At 39.3% G+C, this 14,363-nt stretch overlaps 1 protein-coding gene across 3 annotated transcripts in view; it reads left to right on the top strand.

The window, feature by feature from the left end:
• The window catches only part of KCNH1 (potassium voltage-gated channel subfamily H member 1), a 186,327-nt gene that overhangs the window by 23,518 nt on the left and 148,446 nt on the right, over positions 1–14,363 (top strand). For all 3 annotated transcript variants that reach the window (XR_007510151.1, XR_007510152.1, XM_049833989.1), the window contains exons 4-5: positions 933–1,061; positions 9,648–9,766. Coding sequence is in view for 1 of the 3 variants with exons in the window: in XM_049833989.1 (XP_049689946.1) it covers positions 933–1,061; positions 9,648–9,766 (248 nt within the window). In the remaining 2 variants the exon portion in view is untranslated. The remainder of the gene's footprint in view (positions 1–932; positions 1,062–9,647; positions 9,767–14,363) is intronic.

Genomic DNA, 14,363 nt, shown 5'->3' with positions numbered 1-14,363 from the left:
TACGTGGAACTTCATTGCTATCACTAGGGTCTTTTCAGCAGCCTCAGAAGAACTGCTAGAAATATAGAAAGGCAGGGCTGACTGACAGTTTCTCTCCTCAAGGTGATCTGTGTGGAAAGATGTCAAGGAAAATTGACAGCAGCATCTGAAGGGTCATTATCTGGGATCATCTTTTCCTGTGATGTGCAGGCTCTAATCTCTCAAGCAGTTTTCATTAGTAGTTTATCTACTGCAGTAATTAGAAGAGTACAGTTTCATGCAGTACAACTTACTCCCATCGACAGCCCATGGTCTGGTCCTGACGGCTTGTTCTCTCCTGAATTCAGTGGAGTCTTGCTTCACACTAGAGTGATTGTGAGCAAGCTGAAAGGCGGATTTCAAAGGATTTCCCTTGCATGGGAGGATGTGCAGACTCGACCAGATCTCCTGGAGCCTGGCCCTTGAAGCTGATGTAGGCTGATGTAGTTGTTAGGGAATGGTGCTCCCTGTTTGCAGAGAAGTATAAGATCAACCAAACTGGTCATGCTCTTGAGTTGAGACTCTGAATTATGGTCATGGTCTAGGCACAGTTGGTGTGTTCTCAAGTTCTGCATAGAACCAACAAGACTGTTGTGTGCTCCCTTTGCAAGTACATGGGACTTTCTTTCAGGAGATCACAAAGCACTTAATAAGTTCAAGTATTTGCTTTGATAGATGAAACCTGGAAATAGCGAGTGATTCCTGAAGATTAAAAGCTGATCAGAGGCAGAGCAGAGAACTTAACTAACGCTCTTGTCAGCTGCTTTGTCATTTTTCCTAATAGGTGTTTGCAGAAAAACCCAACATTAAAGTAACATTTACATATGGCTGATTTTGAAGTATAAACATCTAAACTAGCACATTTACTGTTCTGCCTAACAGTGACCAACTTTTTGATATGTTTTTTTTTCCAGGAACACCTGTCTGGTTCTTTGTGAAAATTGCTCCAATTCGAAATGAGCAGGATAAAGTGGTTTTATTTCTTTGCACTTTCAATGACATAACGGCTTTCAAGCAGCCCATTGAGGATGATTCATGTAAAGGTTTGTCTTTTTCACAATTATATCTTTATGCTGTTTCTGTTTGTTTGCCCTGGTCTTGAAAGAGCTGAAGTCCTTTAAATACCAAAGCCAAAGAATTAGATGTTAAAATAGCTTGTAGCCATGCCATTGGGGACTGCATTTGTGCAAGGAATGGTTGCTGGTTTAAGTGAATTGGCTCTGGCCTGCACTGGAAAGGGTCATTGCTAATGAAACCCCCAAGTGCTTCAGGAAGCAGAGTTTACTTAGCAAATAGGTGCTGCTCTTCCTTTTAAATTCATTATTAATGCACACTCCAGCATAGCCTTCAAGGAGTCACAATGTTGCTAAACAGTCTCTTTGATGTCAGAGGGAACTGAAGGGCTTGGGGGCCTGTACAAATTGTGCACGACACTGTATGCAAAAACTGAGGAATTAACCCTGTATGAGTCTAGCAAAGAACTGAATAATTTTGTTCTGTCTGGCTTGATGTTACTTACCATTATTATGGGATTCCTTACATTCAAGTTCTGGACTAGTTTCCTTTAACATATGTGAGAGATTCCCATTGTCTTAAGTTGAATCAGGTTTAAGCTGTCTTGGTGATTGAAGTAGCATTGCTGTGTTTTGCTGTTAACCCTTTGCTGAGTTACACCCTGGAAACCTGGAAGCAAAGTCAGCTGTGACAGCAGCATAAACTTGCACTCAGGTTCAGATCCCGTCAAAAATAGACCTTTTGTACCCATATGGAGCATTACAGAGACTTGCGTCCTCTGGGGTAAAAAAAGACGTAAATTCTCCTGTTGTTTGCATTTTTGTAGTATTTAATAATATTTGTAGTATTAAATTAAACAGGAAACTTGCTGTGAAGGTGAACTGATTTACATTTATGCTCAAAATGTTATTCTTTAAAAACATAGTTTCTCAAAGTGGAAACACCTGTTACCGTGAAAAAAGAAGTACAACCTTGACAAACATACCCTCTTCCAGGCTATGTGGGTTATTTTTTTTCTTTTTAATGCTATTTGTTTGGTTCTTCGTTGCTTTAATAAAACAAAAAAATTTATCTTGTCAGAAAGGTTGGGCCTACAGTATTTTTTTTTCTTTGCCTAAGTGGTCTTCACTGTATCCTGATGAGGACTGACAGCAGAGATAAATCAGCATGATGCAGTAAAGCTGGTTCTCATTTATTTGCTGGGACTGAAGGCCCTTGCTTCATTTAGTCAGTTGATAAGCGGGACTTTCAGTCAGGGGTGGTAGCTGTGTCTTTTCTCTTTGCTTTCACAGAAGATCCTTAATGTGATAGTGATATGCACTCTTGTGAAAAGAGTTTGTCCTTCACTTTCAACACAAGGAAACACTGTAACTGTTTTGTTTTCAAGAGAAGTATGTGAAGGAAGGGAACATTAATGTTTTTATAAAATCTCCTTTGGATCTTGAAATCATGCTGTTCTTACAGTGATCATAGTAATTCTTAGCAGTTCTATATCTAAAGCAATGTAAGCGCTAAACCTACATAAAAGTGCACCAACTTGCAGAGGAGTTAAGATGATAAGCAAAATTTCTTCTTCTGGCCCACGGAAACTGGCTAAGTGACTAACAAAAGTTGCAGACAGAAGAATTGGATGTATTATTTAGAGGCCACTCACAGCTATGTACTCCTTCCCCGAGTGCTATGACTTTATGTACAGAAGAGTTTATGCACTAAATGAGTCTTCCAATATTGTTTCTGAATCTCCTAAAATTAATGAAGTTACATCAGATTCATGCTGGTAAAGAGTTCTCTGTCATTGTAAACACAAATCAAACATGATATAAATGAAACTGCACATTCTGTTCTAATCCTTAATTTATCCCCTACGCCTGCCTTTCTTCCATAAGTTACTTGCTGTAGGCTAGCTTTGGAATTTTGTGGAATGCATCTCAGGAAGTGATATTGTATCAGTCACTTGATGGCTAGATGAGCAATTTCTTGGAAAAGAAGGGCTGATTTGTCAAACAATTAAAGACTTTTACATATGTGATGATGTCTTTAATATTAGATCTCATTGTGCAATTGTATACTGTGGTGGTGGGGAACAGGCAGGTATGGAGTATCAGACAGTTGTCCGTAGGGGGCTCTAGGATTCATGGAGGGGAAAAACATTTCTAGAAGATCTAAAAAAGGTAATATTGTATTAGCTTCTTCTAAGAATCATTGCTTTTACAGACCTGAGCTTTGAAGAGGGCATATACTTTGTAACATGTACAATGTTACATAGGAATTTTGTAGCATGCTTCTGAAGAATAGCAATTTTCATAGGAATGTTTCTCATAATCTAAAACCAAATGAAGTCCCTATCTGAAAACCTAGAACAGTGAACTTAGAGATATAATGTTTAGTTGAAACAACTGAAAACTGATTGCTAAATCAATTATTTTTACTTCTTTCACCTTCAATCAGCTTTTATCAACTACTTTTCCTTTACTGTGTTTCTATGTGAAATGAGTTTCCTGTGCATATGACCACTTAATATGTAATAGGCTGCCTGCAAATGCAGCTGTTTTATTAACAAGTGTGCTATTTACATAGTTGCAGAGTGGCATAGCATAAAGTATTTAGGTTTTTCAAAATCAATGCCTGTATGTCTATGTAGAGAAAAAATGTTATGTAGTACAAGAATATGATCAATTTAAAGAGCAACTAATCTGTCAGACTAAACCTGCTTAGGTGTCCTATATCTTAGTTTTCTATCACCTGCTGGCAATTTCAAGCATGATTGTTTAGCCACAAATGATGTAGTGACTCCTTGAGTGAAAAGTGTTGCGCTCTAATGACAGGTGTTTGACTTGTACACAAAAATGAATGGGCATCTGTTAGCCAAAGGTTTCTCAGAGAGATAGAAGGTCCCAGTACCACTTTTCATTCTTAATTTTTTTTTTTATTAATAATATCAGACATTGGTGATGAAACAAAAAAATATTTCTGAATTTGTGTAAAAAGTAGACTTCTAATTGTAGTCTTTGTTAATTGATTCAGATCATTTAGATGATGCTTATTTTAGGACTGCCATAGAAGTTAAGTAAATCTGCTTTTAAGTGCAGCAGCTTTAAAAATAGTGCATTCTAAATAAAACAACTTAAAAATAGTGTGTCGGTGATGTTGATGATACAATATTTTTAAACAGCCTCTTTCCGCTCTTCCCTGTATGCTTGCCTCTTAAAAAAAAAAAACAAAAACAAAAACAAAAAAAAAACCCAAAAAACAGGAAAAAATAGGTTTACTTGAATAGAAGTAGGCAAAATCAAGCTATAGCATAGCTAAATTTGGCTTGTGAAGTGCTAGGTCACCTTCTTAGCTGAATTTTAGACTATATGCTATATTTAGAATTCATGCATTTTGTCTGTATATGTCTTTTTTTGGTTTGAAAGTTAACACACCAAGTATGAGATGTTTGAGAATAGTGTATAAAGTGGAATGCATCACTTTGAGAACAATAATTTGTGCAGACAAATAGAATCTGTGCCTGCACTCTGAGCAGCTAGTAATAAGTTTGCCTGAACAGGTTTTGCATATATGAATACAATGTGAACATATTCAGATGTATCTAAGCTGCTTTATAAAAGTTTGGAAATTATGCTTTGGATCTTAATTTTTGCTTCTGATATTTTGTTTTTATACAAAAAGGTGATCAAATTCAACATCACTGAATCATAAGAGAATGGTTGTTAGCCTCCGAGCTATTGTAACCTCCTATGCTTTGTAACAATCATCAGTTATCATCTCCTCTGCAGAAGAAGCTTTATTTCATTTTGCAGCTAAGCTGTCCTTTGCATCACAAGCAGCCTACACAAAAAATACTACTTTGATTGCCTCCTTCATCTTAATTCAGGGAGAACTCCAAGTGTTTCCTTTCTTTTTCCTTTTTGTTTCTTTTTTGTTGTTGTTGCTGTCTAATTTTTTTGTTCTGTTTTTAAAGATGTATTTATATAAGCAGAGCCAGTGTTTGAAATATTTTGATTAAGTTATGCTCTTACTTTCATCTAGATGAAATATTTTCTTAAAAAAGGAAACAAATGAAAGGGAAGTGGTAAGTATGTTAAAAAACTTTGGTATGCTTTCCCAGTCCAGATGGAAAAATAAGACTATTTTAGTCATGAAGTTTCAAAGAGAATAGGCGTTAAGACTGCACAGAGGTATGATGGATGTAAGCAGGGATCTTTGATGTGCAAGAAGACAATGGTGGTTTGAGTGGAGACAAGAACTGCTAGAATCCTGATTTAGTTGCATTTACACAGTTCTGTGTGAACGATAGACCTGTGACCAAATGAGCTTATTCTCTAGCAGGCAGTGGCTCCTTGTTCTAACTCTAAGGATTGTGTAAGTCATGGATCAGCAGCTTGATAACAAGGGTTCTGTAACTACCACAGTTCCTAATGTTTGAATTTACAAGTCATCGTGATCAAGTTGAGGAGAGTGATAGGAAACAAATAACTACCTACAAATAAATAATAAATGTTGTTGTGGATTGAATATCAATAGCTCATGCTCACCTCAAAATACAGAAAATTGGCTTCTTCAACTCAAGAGCATTGTTAAATGAAGCTTCATTCCTTAAATAAGAGAAGTCTTGATGAGTTAAACATCACATCACAAAGGTGTATTTCAATGCCATGTTTCCCCAGGAAACAAAGCTCAGAGGACAGTTTTTGTCCCTGTTGCCGGCACCTTGTCTTCTTGGGTGTTTCCTGAAGCAGTTTCTATTCAGCTCTTTGCAATGAAATGGTGGAAAACTGAAAGAGCATCATGGAATGCAGGACAGGTGAAGTCAGTGCTGTTAATCTTGAAGGCTCTTCATCCTTTTGAAGCTGAAGATGTTTTAGTGCCAGATCATTGCTTTGCCCCTGCATGATGTTTTCTGCAGAACTGAAAAAGGAGACCAAACAATGATAAAAATGGGTTAGAATCAAAGGCAGAGGCACAGGCAAACACAACCATGGGGCTGGCATCTAGCTTTATGTTTGGTTCCTGAATTCCAAGCTGTCTTCTCTTGTCTGTTGACAAATCTTGTCTGTTTGACAAATGTATACGCCTATATGAGAATCACTTAGGGTCATTAGATTTCAATTTAATTTATATTTTCTCTATCTCTAGAGGAAAAGAATGGATGTAAGGATATACCAACTGCTTGTGTTGAAAGAGAATTCCTAATCCATATCATCTGGTCCCCCATCCTAGCAGGACTGACATCAATATATTCTTACGCCATTATGAAACCTAGTTGCTCATCTTGGAAAGCTCCATCTTCTTCCTGTAATCAGCTCCATGACCCTTAGAATTTAATTTTTATGTTCTCTCCTGTGGCTTAAGTCCATTATTTGACCTCTCTTCACTGGATAAATATCTGACTCGCTGTAGTCTGTGTCTGTCCTTAGGCATCTGGAGGAAAAATTACAATAAATTCAATAGGTGCTGCTGTCTTTCCAAGCAGCATTGGAGAAGTTATCATTCAATAGGATTACTGCTGGCATTCTCTCTCATTTTCATTTTATTTGTCCTGTGCCACAATCTGCAGGTCTGCTATAGTTACACTTTGAAGTTCCCACGTTTTTGTCTTCCTTTCACACACACACACATACACACGCACACACAAAAGGCAATGCAAGGAGGAGGAGCACAGTGATTTAGTGCCTGGGTTTAGGCATATCGTCACACAGTGGCATGTGCAACTCCAAGCTTGGCTCCCATGTGCTGTACCCAGTGTATGGAGAGAGGTAAGGTATGTACTCCCAGCCTGCCATTTTCAGGTCAGCACTGACAAAAAAGCCAAGCTAAAAAGCCCTGCCTCTTGACACAGTCTCTTGTCCATAACAAACAGTTCTATTGTTTTCAGATCAGAGTTCAGAGTATATGGTGAGAGATCTAATGTTCGTGGGAACAGTTCTTTCACGTACCATTTAGGCACCCACAAATGAGATTTTCAACATGTAAGGCAGGGGAGGTGCTTGTAGGGGATGCTGAGGACAGAGGAATGGATTAAGCTGCACCTTTCAAAAGGAGATGGCTCTTGGGAAGAGGGAGAGGTACTCGAAGGTGCTCAGCAGTTGTAGCCACAAATCATGCCACAGAGATGTCTGGCAGTGCTTTTGTGCAAGAAAGCTCAGGTGAGGTGCTTCCTTTACTCCTCTCTCTGTTTATATCTGAATAGCCTAGTTCTTGGAAAACTTGATGGCAGGAAGAAAATACACACTGAAAGTTTGTCCCCAGGTTTCGAACCAAATTTTGAGTCTTCCAGGAAAATGCCCCACCCGTTGGTCTGTTTTGAGTTCGTAAAAGGGGCTGTCTGTGTTAGCTGGCGTTAAAAACATTATGTGTCCGGTAAGGCAGGCAGATTTCGAGTTCCCATGTGAAGCTCGAGCTCTGTGGTCTTTCTTTCTGTCTGTCGTCAGGGCTGCCGGTTGCAAACCAGCCCTGGGCGGCTGCAGCCGGCGCGGCGTGGCGCAGCCTTCGCTTCAGCACCATGGCCAGCACCGCGGGCAGCTGCTCCCGCCGCTCCGCGCCGCCCGCTCCCGGGGCGCCCGTCTGCCGGGGCTGGGGAACGGGGCTGTCGTTCACAGCCTCTCGGGACAAATCCCCCTCGGGCCTCCTCGGTCTGGCTTTATGTCACTGGAAGTATACCGATGCTGATAGCCTTCTGCCACGGTCCTGTAAAACAGTAAGAAAACATTGTAGTGCTGGCATGCAAGTCCTGCGAAAGCAAAATTTTAGGTTGGTGTAAGTTGCTGTAGCTCTGTTGGCTTTACAAAGGCTAGTCTGATATATATCAGCTGAAGATTAGCCATTAGGAGTGGTTTCTCCCACCTGATCCATTCTTATAACCTCTACTGGCTTTACTCAAAGTAGTAGGGCCTTCAAGCCTTAGTTTATCCATTGTAGTTGGATTTCTTCATGTACAGTAGAGAAAGAACACTCTTTATAAATGTATCTTTAAAAAAAAAAACCCAAACCCCCCAAACCCACCGCCTTCCATGGAAATGTATTGTGAGAAATCAAGTGCTTTGGGTCAGGTTTATAACAGATACAAACTGACCTCACTTGAGGTTCTGTCATATTGATGTATTTCTCTGAGAAATAGTCCTTTAGTTTAGTAGCTAATCTTACATGGGTTTATCAGGAAAGATCTGGCTTCCTGGATGGAAATCGTTCAGTCTGCTTGTTGGTGAATACTGCCCAAAAGTGTTGGCTAATTCTACTCAACTGGGCTATTAACTTATCACTGACACACTCGCTTTAAGGTATAAGAAAATATTCAATTTTATTCTTGATTTTGGAGAGGTTGGATGGATTTGGTCCTCCCCTTTAATAAATGCACCATTTTGCATATTTGTAGAGGGAAAAATGCTAAACTCTCTTTTCAGGTCTGCCCTGAAAGATCTTGTTCAATACTGGACCCATGTAATTTGTTTATTTTTTTGTGCTCACCTCTCAAATAACCAAATATGTTCCTGCAAACTCCATCATAGTGAGATGCTAAGCAAAGATGTGTTCAAAGTACTCGGCAATATTTTAACCACCCATATTCCTGTACTTGTCATGGATCACTTGCAGGCTAATCTTCAGATTGGTCTTTAAAACCAGTCACTGCAAATAGTATCTTTTTTTTTGGTGATAAAACCATAACGTGGAGAAAACTTTTTCCAGAACCAGGTTGTTGTTAAGAACAGAATCTGCAAAGTGCTGAGCATCCTCAGCTGGAGTAGGAGGTAAGACTACTCAACAGTTCCCAGGTGGTGCTAGCATTTTCAAGACTGGGACTAAATGCACTGATACTTTCATTTCAGAGTATCGAAAATATCTGGATGTGTACTCTGCCTGACTTTCTGTTATGGCGAAGTACTGCTCATAAAGGTTATAGCTGTAACTAGCTCTTATGATGGTCATTTGAAGTCTTCTGTTTTGAGGTGTATTTGAAATGACTGTAAAAAATATTCTGAATTAAAATTCAGCATAAGACTTCTCTGCCGGAAGCTGCTAAATGTTTTATTAGAGTTTGAAAAAATCTATTTGTATATTTCCCCCTTTTGTTTAGAGAGAATAAAATTAATGGTTTTGTTTTGCTTTGTCTGCTCTGCTTTTTATTATCTTATGTATATTTCTCTGCTTACGCCAGATCTATGCTTGATACATCTGAGGCCAGATTCACTTCTGTTACAGGCAACTGTAATTTTTCTTGTGTGTGATTCTAGTCTTACACTGTGATTAGTCTGGAGTGCCTTCTGCAGTGCTGTGACATCCAAATCTGGCCTTTGGATTTAATAGAAGGTTATTGTAAAGTAGACATTTATCCTTACAAAAGATGCAGTTCATGTAACAGCACTCTTGTAGAGCCATTGAATACAAAGTCACTGCAGTCATGGGTTTTATTACTTTACCACCCTGACACCTATTTTGTGACTTGCTTTTATCTTGCACTTGGTTAAATTACACTCCCTTGTGGTCAATATTAAAGCAGATTGCTCTGTTTTCACTTTTTTTTTTTTTTTTTTTTTTTTTTTTTGTTACGAGAGGCTTTGTATGGTACATTTGCAGCTTTTTTTGGTAATGTGTATAATCTTGCATGTTTTCTCAAGGTTGGGGAAAGTTTGCTCGCTTGACCCGTGCCCTCACAAGCAGCCGAGGCGTGCTGCAGCAGCTTGCTCCAAGTGTGCAGAAAGGAGAGAACGTTCACAAGCATTCGCGACTTGCTGAGGTAACGTTTGCTTTCCCTGAGAGACCATAAAGAAATGTTTTTAGCCTTTGTGGGTATGTTGCCTCTGTGTGAGCCAAGCATTGTCTGTCCCCCTTGCCCTGGGAATTTGAAGCCTGGTGCTGGCATGGGAGCTCGGAATATGGCATGTGTGCTGTGAAATGTGTCCCGTGACAGTGGAATGGAAACAGGTCTCCAAAAGACTTCATGTAACCTAATTGCAGTGTTGTTCCATATCTCAGCAAAGTCTTACAATGGCATTATTACTGAAGTAATAGTTTCTTGCTTAGTTTCCATTCTTCTGAGGATCTCAATGTTAGTAGGAACTTGGACTATTCGCTTTTGTAAAACTGAGGTGAGAAAAACTCAGGCTAGTACAGAAGGGAACTCTGGAGAATCCTTGATACGGTTGTTCTCTGCATTCATTTATGTCTGGTTCTTTTTCAGTGGGATCCTGATCCTGCTTTACAAACTGGTTAAAATGTATGTTTGAGCTACTGGTTTTATGGACAGAACAGCTGTAAGATACCACAAGCCACACTGCAGACAGATGAGCAAAATGAAACCTTGTGATTTAAGTAGAGTCTCAAAGTTTTGAGAAAAGCTCCAGGCAGAGGCGGCTTCTTGAAGTACTTCGGGTTTTAGGGCTTTCACCACGAGGGGGAGAGACTGTCCCAAGTTTCCTGTAGCTGTCTCCTGGGCCAGGGAAAGTATTGATATGGTGTTAATGATAGCATGGCCAATATAACATGGCACTTCTGTGTCACCTATTGCTTTGAATGCCATGGCAGCAGCTGTGACTCTTGTCAAGAATTCTTAATCTTGCTGTGTAGCTGGAGGTGTAAGCCATTGATAGGTTCCATGGGGTCTCCATATAGTCAGTACTCTGTTAATTTTGCCCTGTATACGTCTTAGTTTCTAGGCAAAATAAACAACTCCTGCCCAGGCCTGTATTATTATCACATGTGATGATGAAATTCCCACAGACAGGAACGTTACCTATTCAGTATGTAACACAGATGCACTCAAGAATGGAAAACTGATTTCTGCTGGAAGTACAGAAATAACATAGATCATACTAGCACAGGGGAGGGGCAGACATTCACATGGACACTATGCTGTAGGAATACCATGTGATTATCACATGTCCACCCTGAGGTTGCTTTAGTGTCCTGGAATTTGGAATCGTCTCCCTCCTAATCCTACTCAAGGCTTAGCATCAAATAATCCTTCCTTCTCTTTTGATGTCTACCTTGAATTTTAGTTCATGCTAAAATCTAGGCAGTAGAACGCAAGACAAAGGGTCTAAGGTTATTCTCTTTGGCTCAGTGAACCTCAATCTGGACCTAAGTGACTACACATTACTGAGACTTCTTGCAAGCCGATGCGCTCAACAAGTCTTTGCAAGTATTCTAACTAGCACAGCCAGTTGATTCATTAGAAATAATAAAGGGCAAGTGTATAGTTTACATATCTGAAATTAGTTTCTTTAATTGCTGACTGAATATTGCAGTCATTATTTTAAAAAGATTAGCCCCAACTGTGATGCTAGGTACCTTGTTGTATATCTGCTGTCATTCCACTTAAGTCAATAGAACTACACTAGAGAAAAGCAGAGTGCAGATAATCATACAGACAAGCCCACTTTTCTTCCTTTGAAGACATATGGGGTGCCAGGCTTCTTATTCTAGAAAGATCTCTCAATAATACTGAACACAGGATCTTTAACTGTTTCCTGTTGCATTTTCAAATCCTTATTTTTTTTCTTCATCTCTGCAGTAGCCTATCTGAAATCTTAAGTTCAAATTAAAATTAATCCTTTTTCTTTTCCTACTTATTATGACATTTCACATCAATCTTGTTTGCTTGAGAAGGCCTTTCATTTATTGGAATATTATTTGTGTTGCTCTTAGTTCTTTATCACTTATATTTTTGAATACCTGAGGAGCTAGTTGTGTCCTAGAACCTGAGTGGGGCAAGGTCTTGTACAAATACAAAACAGGAGCCTGCCACAAAAGCTTACAGTTTGTTCTATTATTTATGATATACTAGTTTAAGAAAGGTGTTAGCGACAAACAACTTTTTTTTATCCACAGACTATGACTAATACGAGCAGTGTCTGTTAAACCTCCTCTGTCTTTTGCCAGTATGTGTAGATTTTTTTTTTAGCCTGACTTCTCTGATAGCAGTCATATGAAAACTGCTTAAATTAATTATGCAATTAATGCAAGGGAGTTAGGTAACTCAGAGTACATTTTGCAATAAGAGTGTAAAGTAATTGATACATTTCTGTGGCTTTATCACCAAGAAGCTGATTGTAGAAACCATTCTTCCTGGTCGCTGCATAGTACATGTGTCCTCTGCACCTGTGGTGTTAGCTGATGTATTCTATATATTTACCAGGTAGTTCTGCATAAACAAGATTGTGTCATAATTTTAAAAATGTGATAGTTATAATTTTTCTGCTTTTATTTCTTATAATGGTGCTTAGCAGCACTGCTTAATAATGAAACTTCTGCCTTTTTTTTTGCAAACCTTGTTTACCAGGGACTTATAACTGCCATTAAAATCTGCTTCAAGTTGAGGCTTGCCACCTAGCTCTTGGCTTGGGAGCAATTTGCGTGGATGCCTGTGAAAACAGAAGCAAGGGAGAGCGAGAGAAAGCAAATATGTGCAGTTGAAAACACAAAAGGGAGAGATTAAGCTGAAAATGAATGACTGTGTTGGGTGTCCCCCCCCCCTCAGTCATGCAGTCTTAAAAATAAATAAATCATTTTAACCACTTGTTGATGCACTTTTATGAGTCCTGACTGGCGATATATTCACTATTTTTTAACAAATCTAGGATAAAATTCTTTTATTATGTTAAAATAAATGAACACAGACTTGTGAAACCCATGATGAAATTTGTCATTTCTGCTCTTGAAATAATATTCTCTGGCTTAGAGAGCTATTAAAACATCATGCATTATTACCACAAATAATAAACGCAGATAATATAACTGTAGTGGCTGGTGAATCATAAGTAATTGGAATAACACTTTCATTAATAACTTTCTGAAACAAATATTTCTTTTACTATGGTATAACTGCATAATAGGGAAAAATCTTCAAAATCCACAGCTGTTTTGGTTATTTAGAAAATGATAGTAATGAAGGGTTTGTTCAGTGCACACGGGTGGAGGCTCAGTATATCGGTTTATATAGTTGTGTACATTTTCTTCATGATTACTTTTATATTAATCTCTTGGGTTTTTTTTTCCTCTCCAGGAGAAGTACCTTTAAAAGCAGTTTGAATCTAGTTAGCTCATGTGGGTGGGTAACCGCACCTGACTGCTTCAGCAAATATTGTGTCTCAGGTTGGCACTACTCTCCCTAGAGGCTGGAGTGCAGCTAGAGCACCTTGGAATAGGGCAGAAGGTACTCCTCTTTGTATCTATCTGGCTTTGCTGTATGGTGCAGAGAGTGGGGTTTATAGCTCTTAATTTCCAGATGACCCAGGGGTGGGGTGTGTGTCTGGAGGGATGATGAAGAAATGGACCGTGTGTGGCCCTTGGTGTGAAAAGTGGAGAAAAGAGCTCTCCTAACTTTCAGTGCAGCAGCCTGACAAAACCTAGATCTTTAGCCTTGAGCTCTGTGGACCTCTTTCCATTATTTCTGTACAGCACTGAGCCCTCTTACTCTACTTAATGCTAAAAGCAAATGCTTGTTCTGTGAGATAATTAAGCATCATTATAGGTGTTTTTCCTCTTCCTTCAATGAAAAGAAGAATTTGATGCCTTTGAAAGCTCTTGGCTGGCAGTCCTGAGGGCTGCAAGACCTTTGCCAATCTGTAAAGAAAGTTGCCTTTCCTGGGAGAGGTAGTGTGAGCTGGGACACGGCCCTTCTTCTATCTCAGGCTGTGAAAGGACAGTTCATCTCTCTACCAATGCTGGGAAGATGGTTTTACAAGGTGCCCGTTAGTGATGTAGTGAGAGGGAGCCAGGGCTAGAACTTTTCACGCCCACCCAAATAAAAGACTGGAGACACCTCAGGCTTGCTGCAGGTGGCTTTCTCCACCTTGTGAGTGATTGATTCCCTTACATCATTCTTTGATACCCATCTCCTGCCCTGTCCCTGCCCCTCCTTTTGAGATTCACACCCACACTGCTGGCACACATCCTTCCACTGGAGACCAGCTAAAGCCATGGCCCCTGGTCACTTTAAAGAGCTGTTGGTAGAACTTAACCAGAGACTCCAAGGTGGTAACAGAAGTTCAAAAGACTTATCAGTAAGGTCCTTAGCCATTCAGATAGTTTAGAATACATTTACTTTCTAAATAAAAAGGGAAGGAGACATTAATCCTTTTGTTTTCCTGTGCTGTAGCCCTTGAACCTCAAACAAGCTAGGGGAGAGTGCTTTGTACTTGGTGATGACATTTAAAAACACTGAAGCACTAAAGTTGTTTATTTTCTTAATGAGTTGAAACTAGAAGTCTGTTTTTCTCTGCATTCATTCAGTTTTACATCCCTGCAGTTCCACTGGCTTTACTGTAATTTTGTTTGATTTACAGCAAAATAACAGGCACCATAATTTGGCCCCTTTATTGCCAAACAGAGAT

The sequence above is a fragment of the Accipiter gentilis genome, chromosome 30, assembly GCF_929443795.1.
Source record: "Accipiter gentilis chromosome 30, bAccGen1.1, whole genome shotgun sequence".
In the NCBI taxonomy this organism is placed as follows: Eukaryota; Metazoa; Chordata; class Aves; order Accipitriformes; family Accipitridae; genus Astur; species Astur gentilis.
Note: the sequence above shows the minus strand (reverse complement) of the source record. Positions and strands in the feature narration are given on the sequence as shown.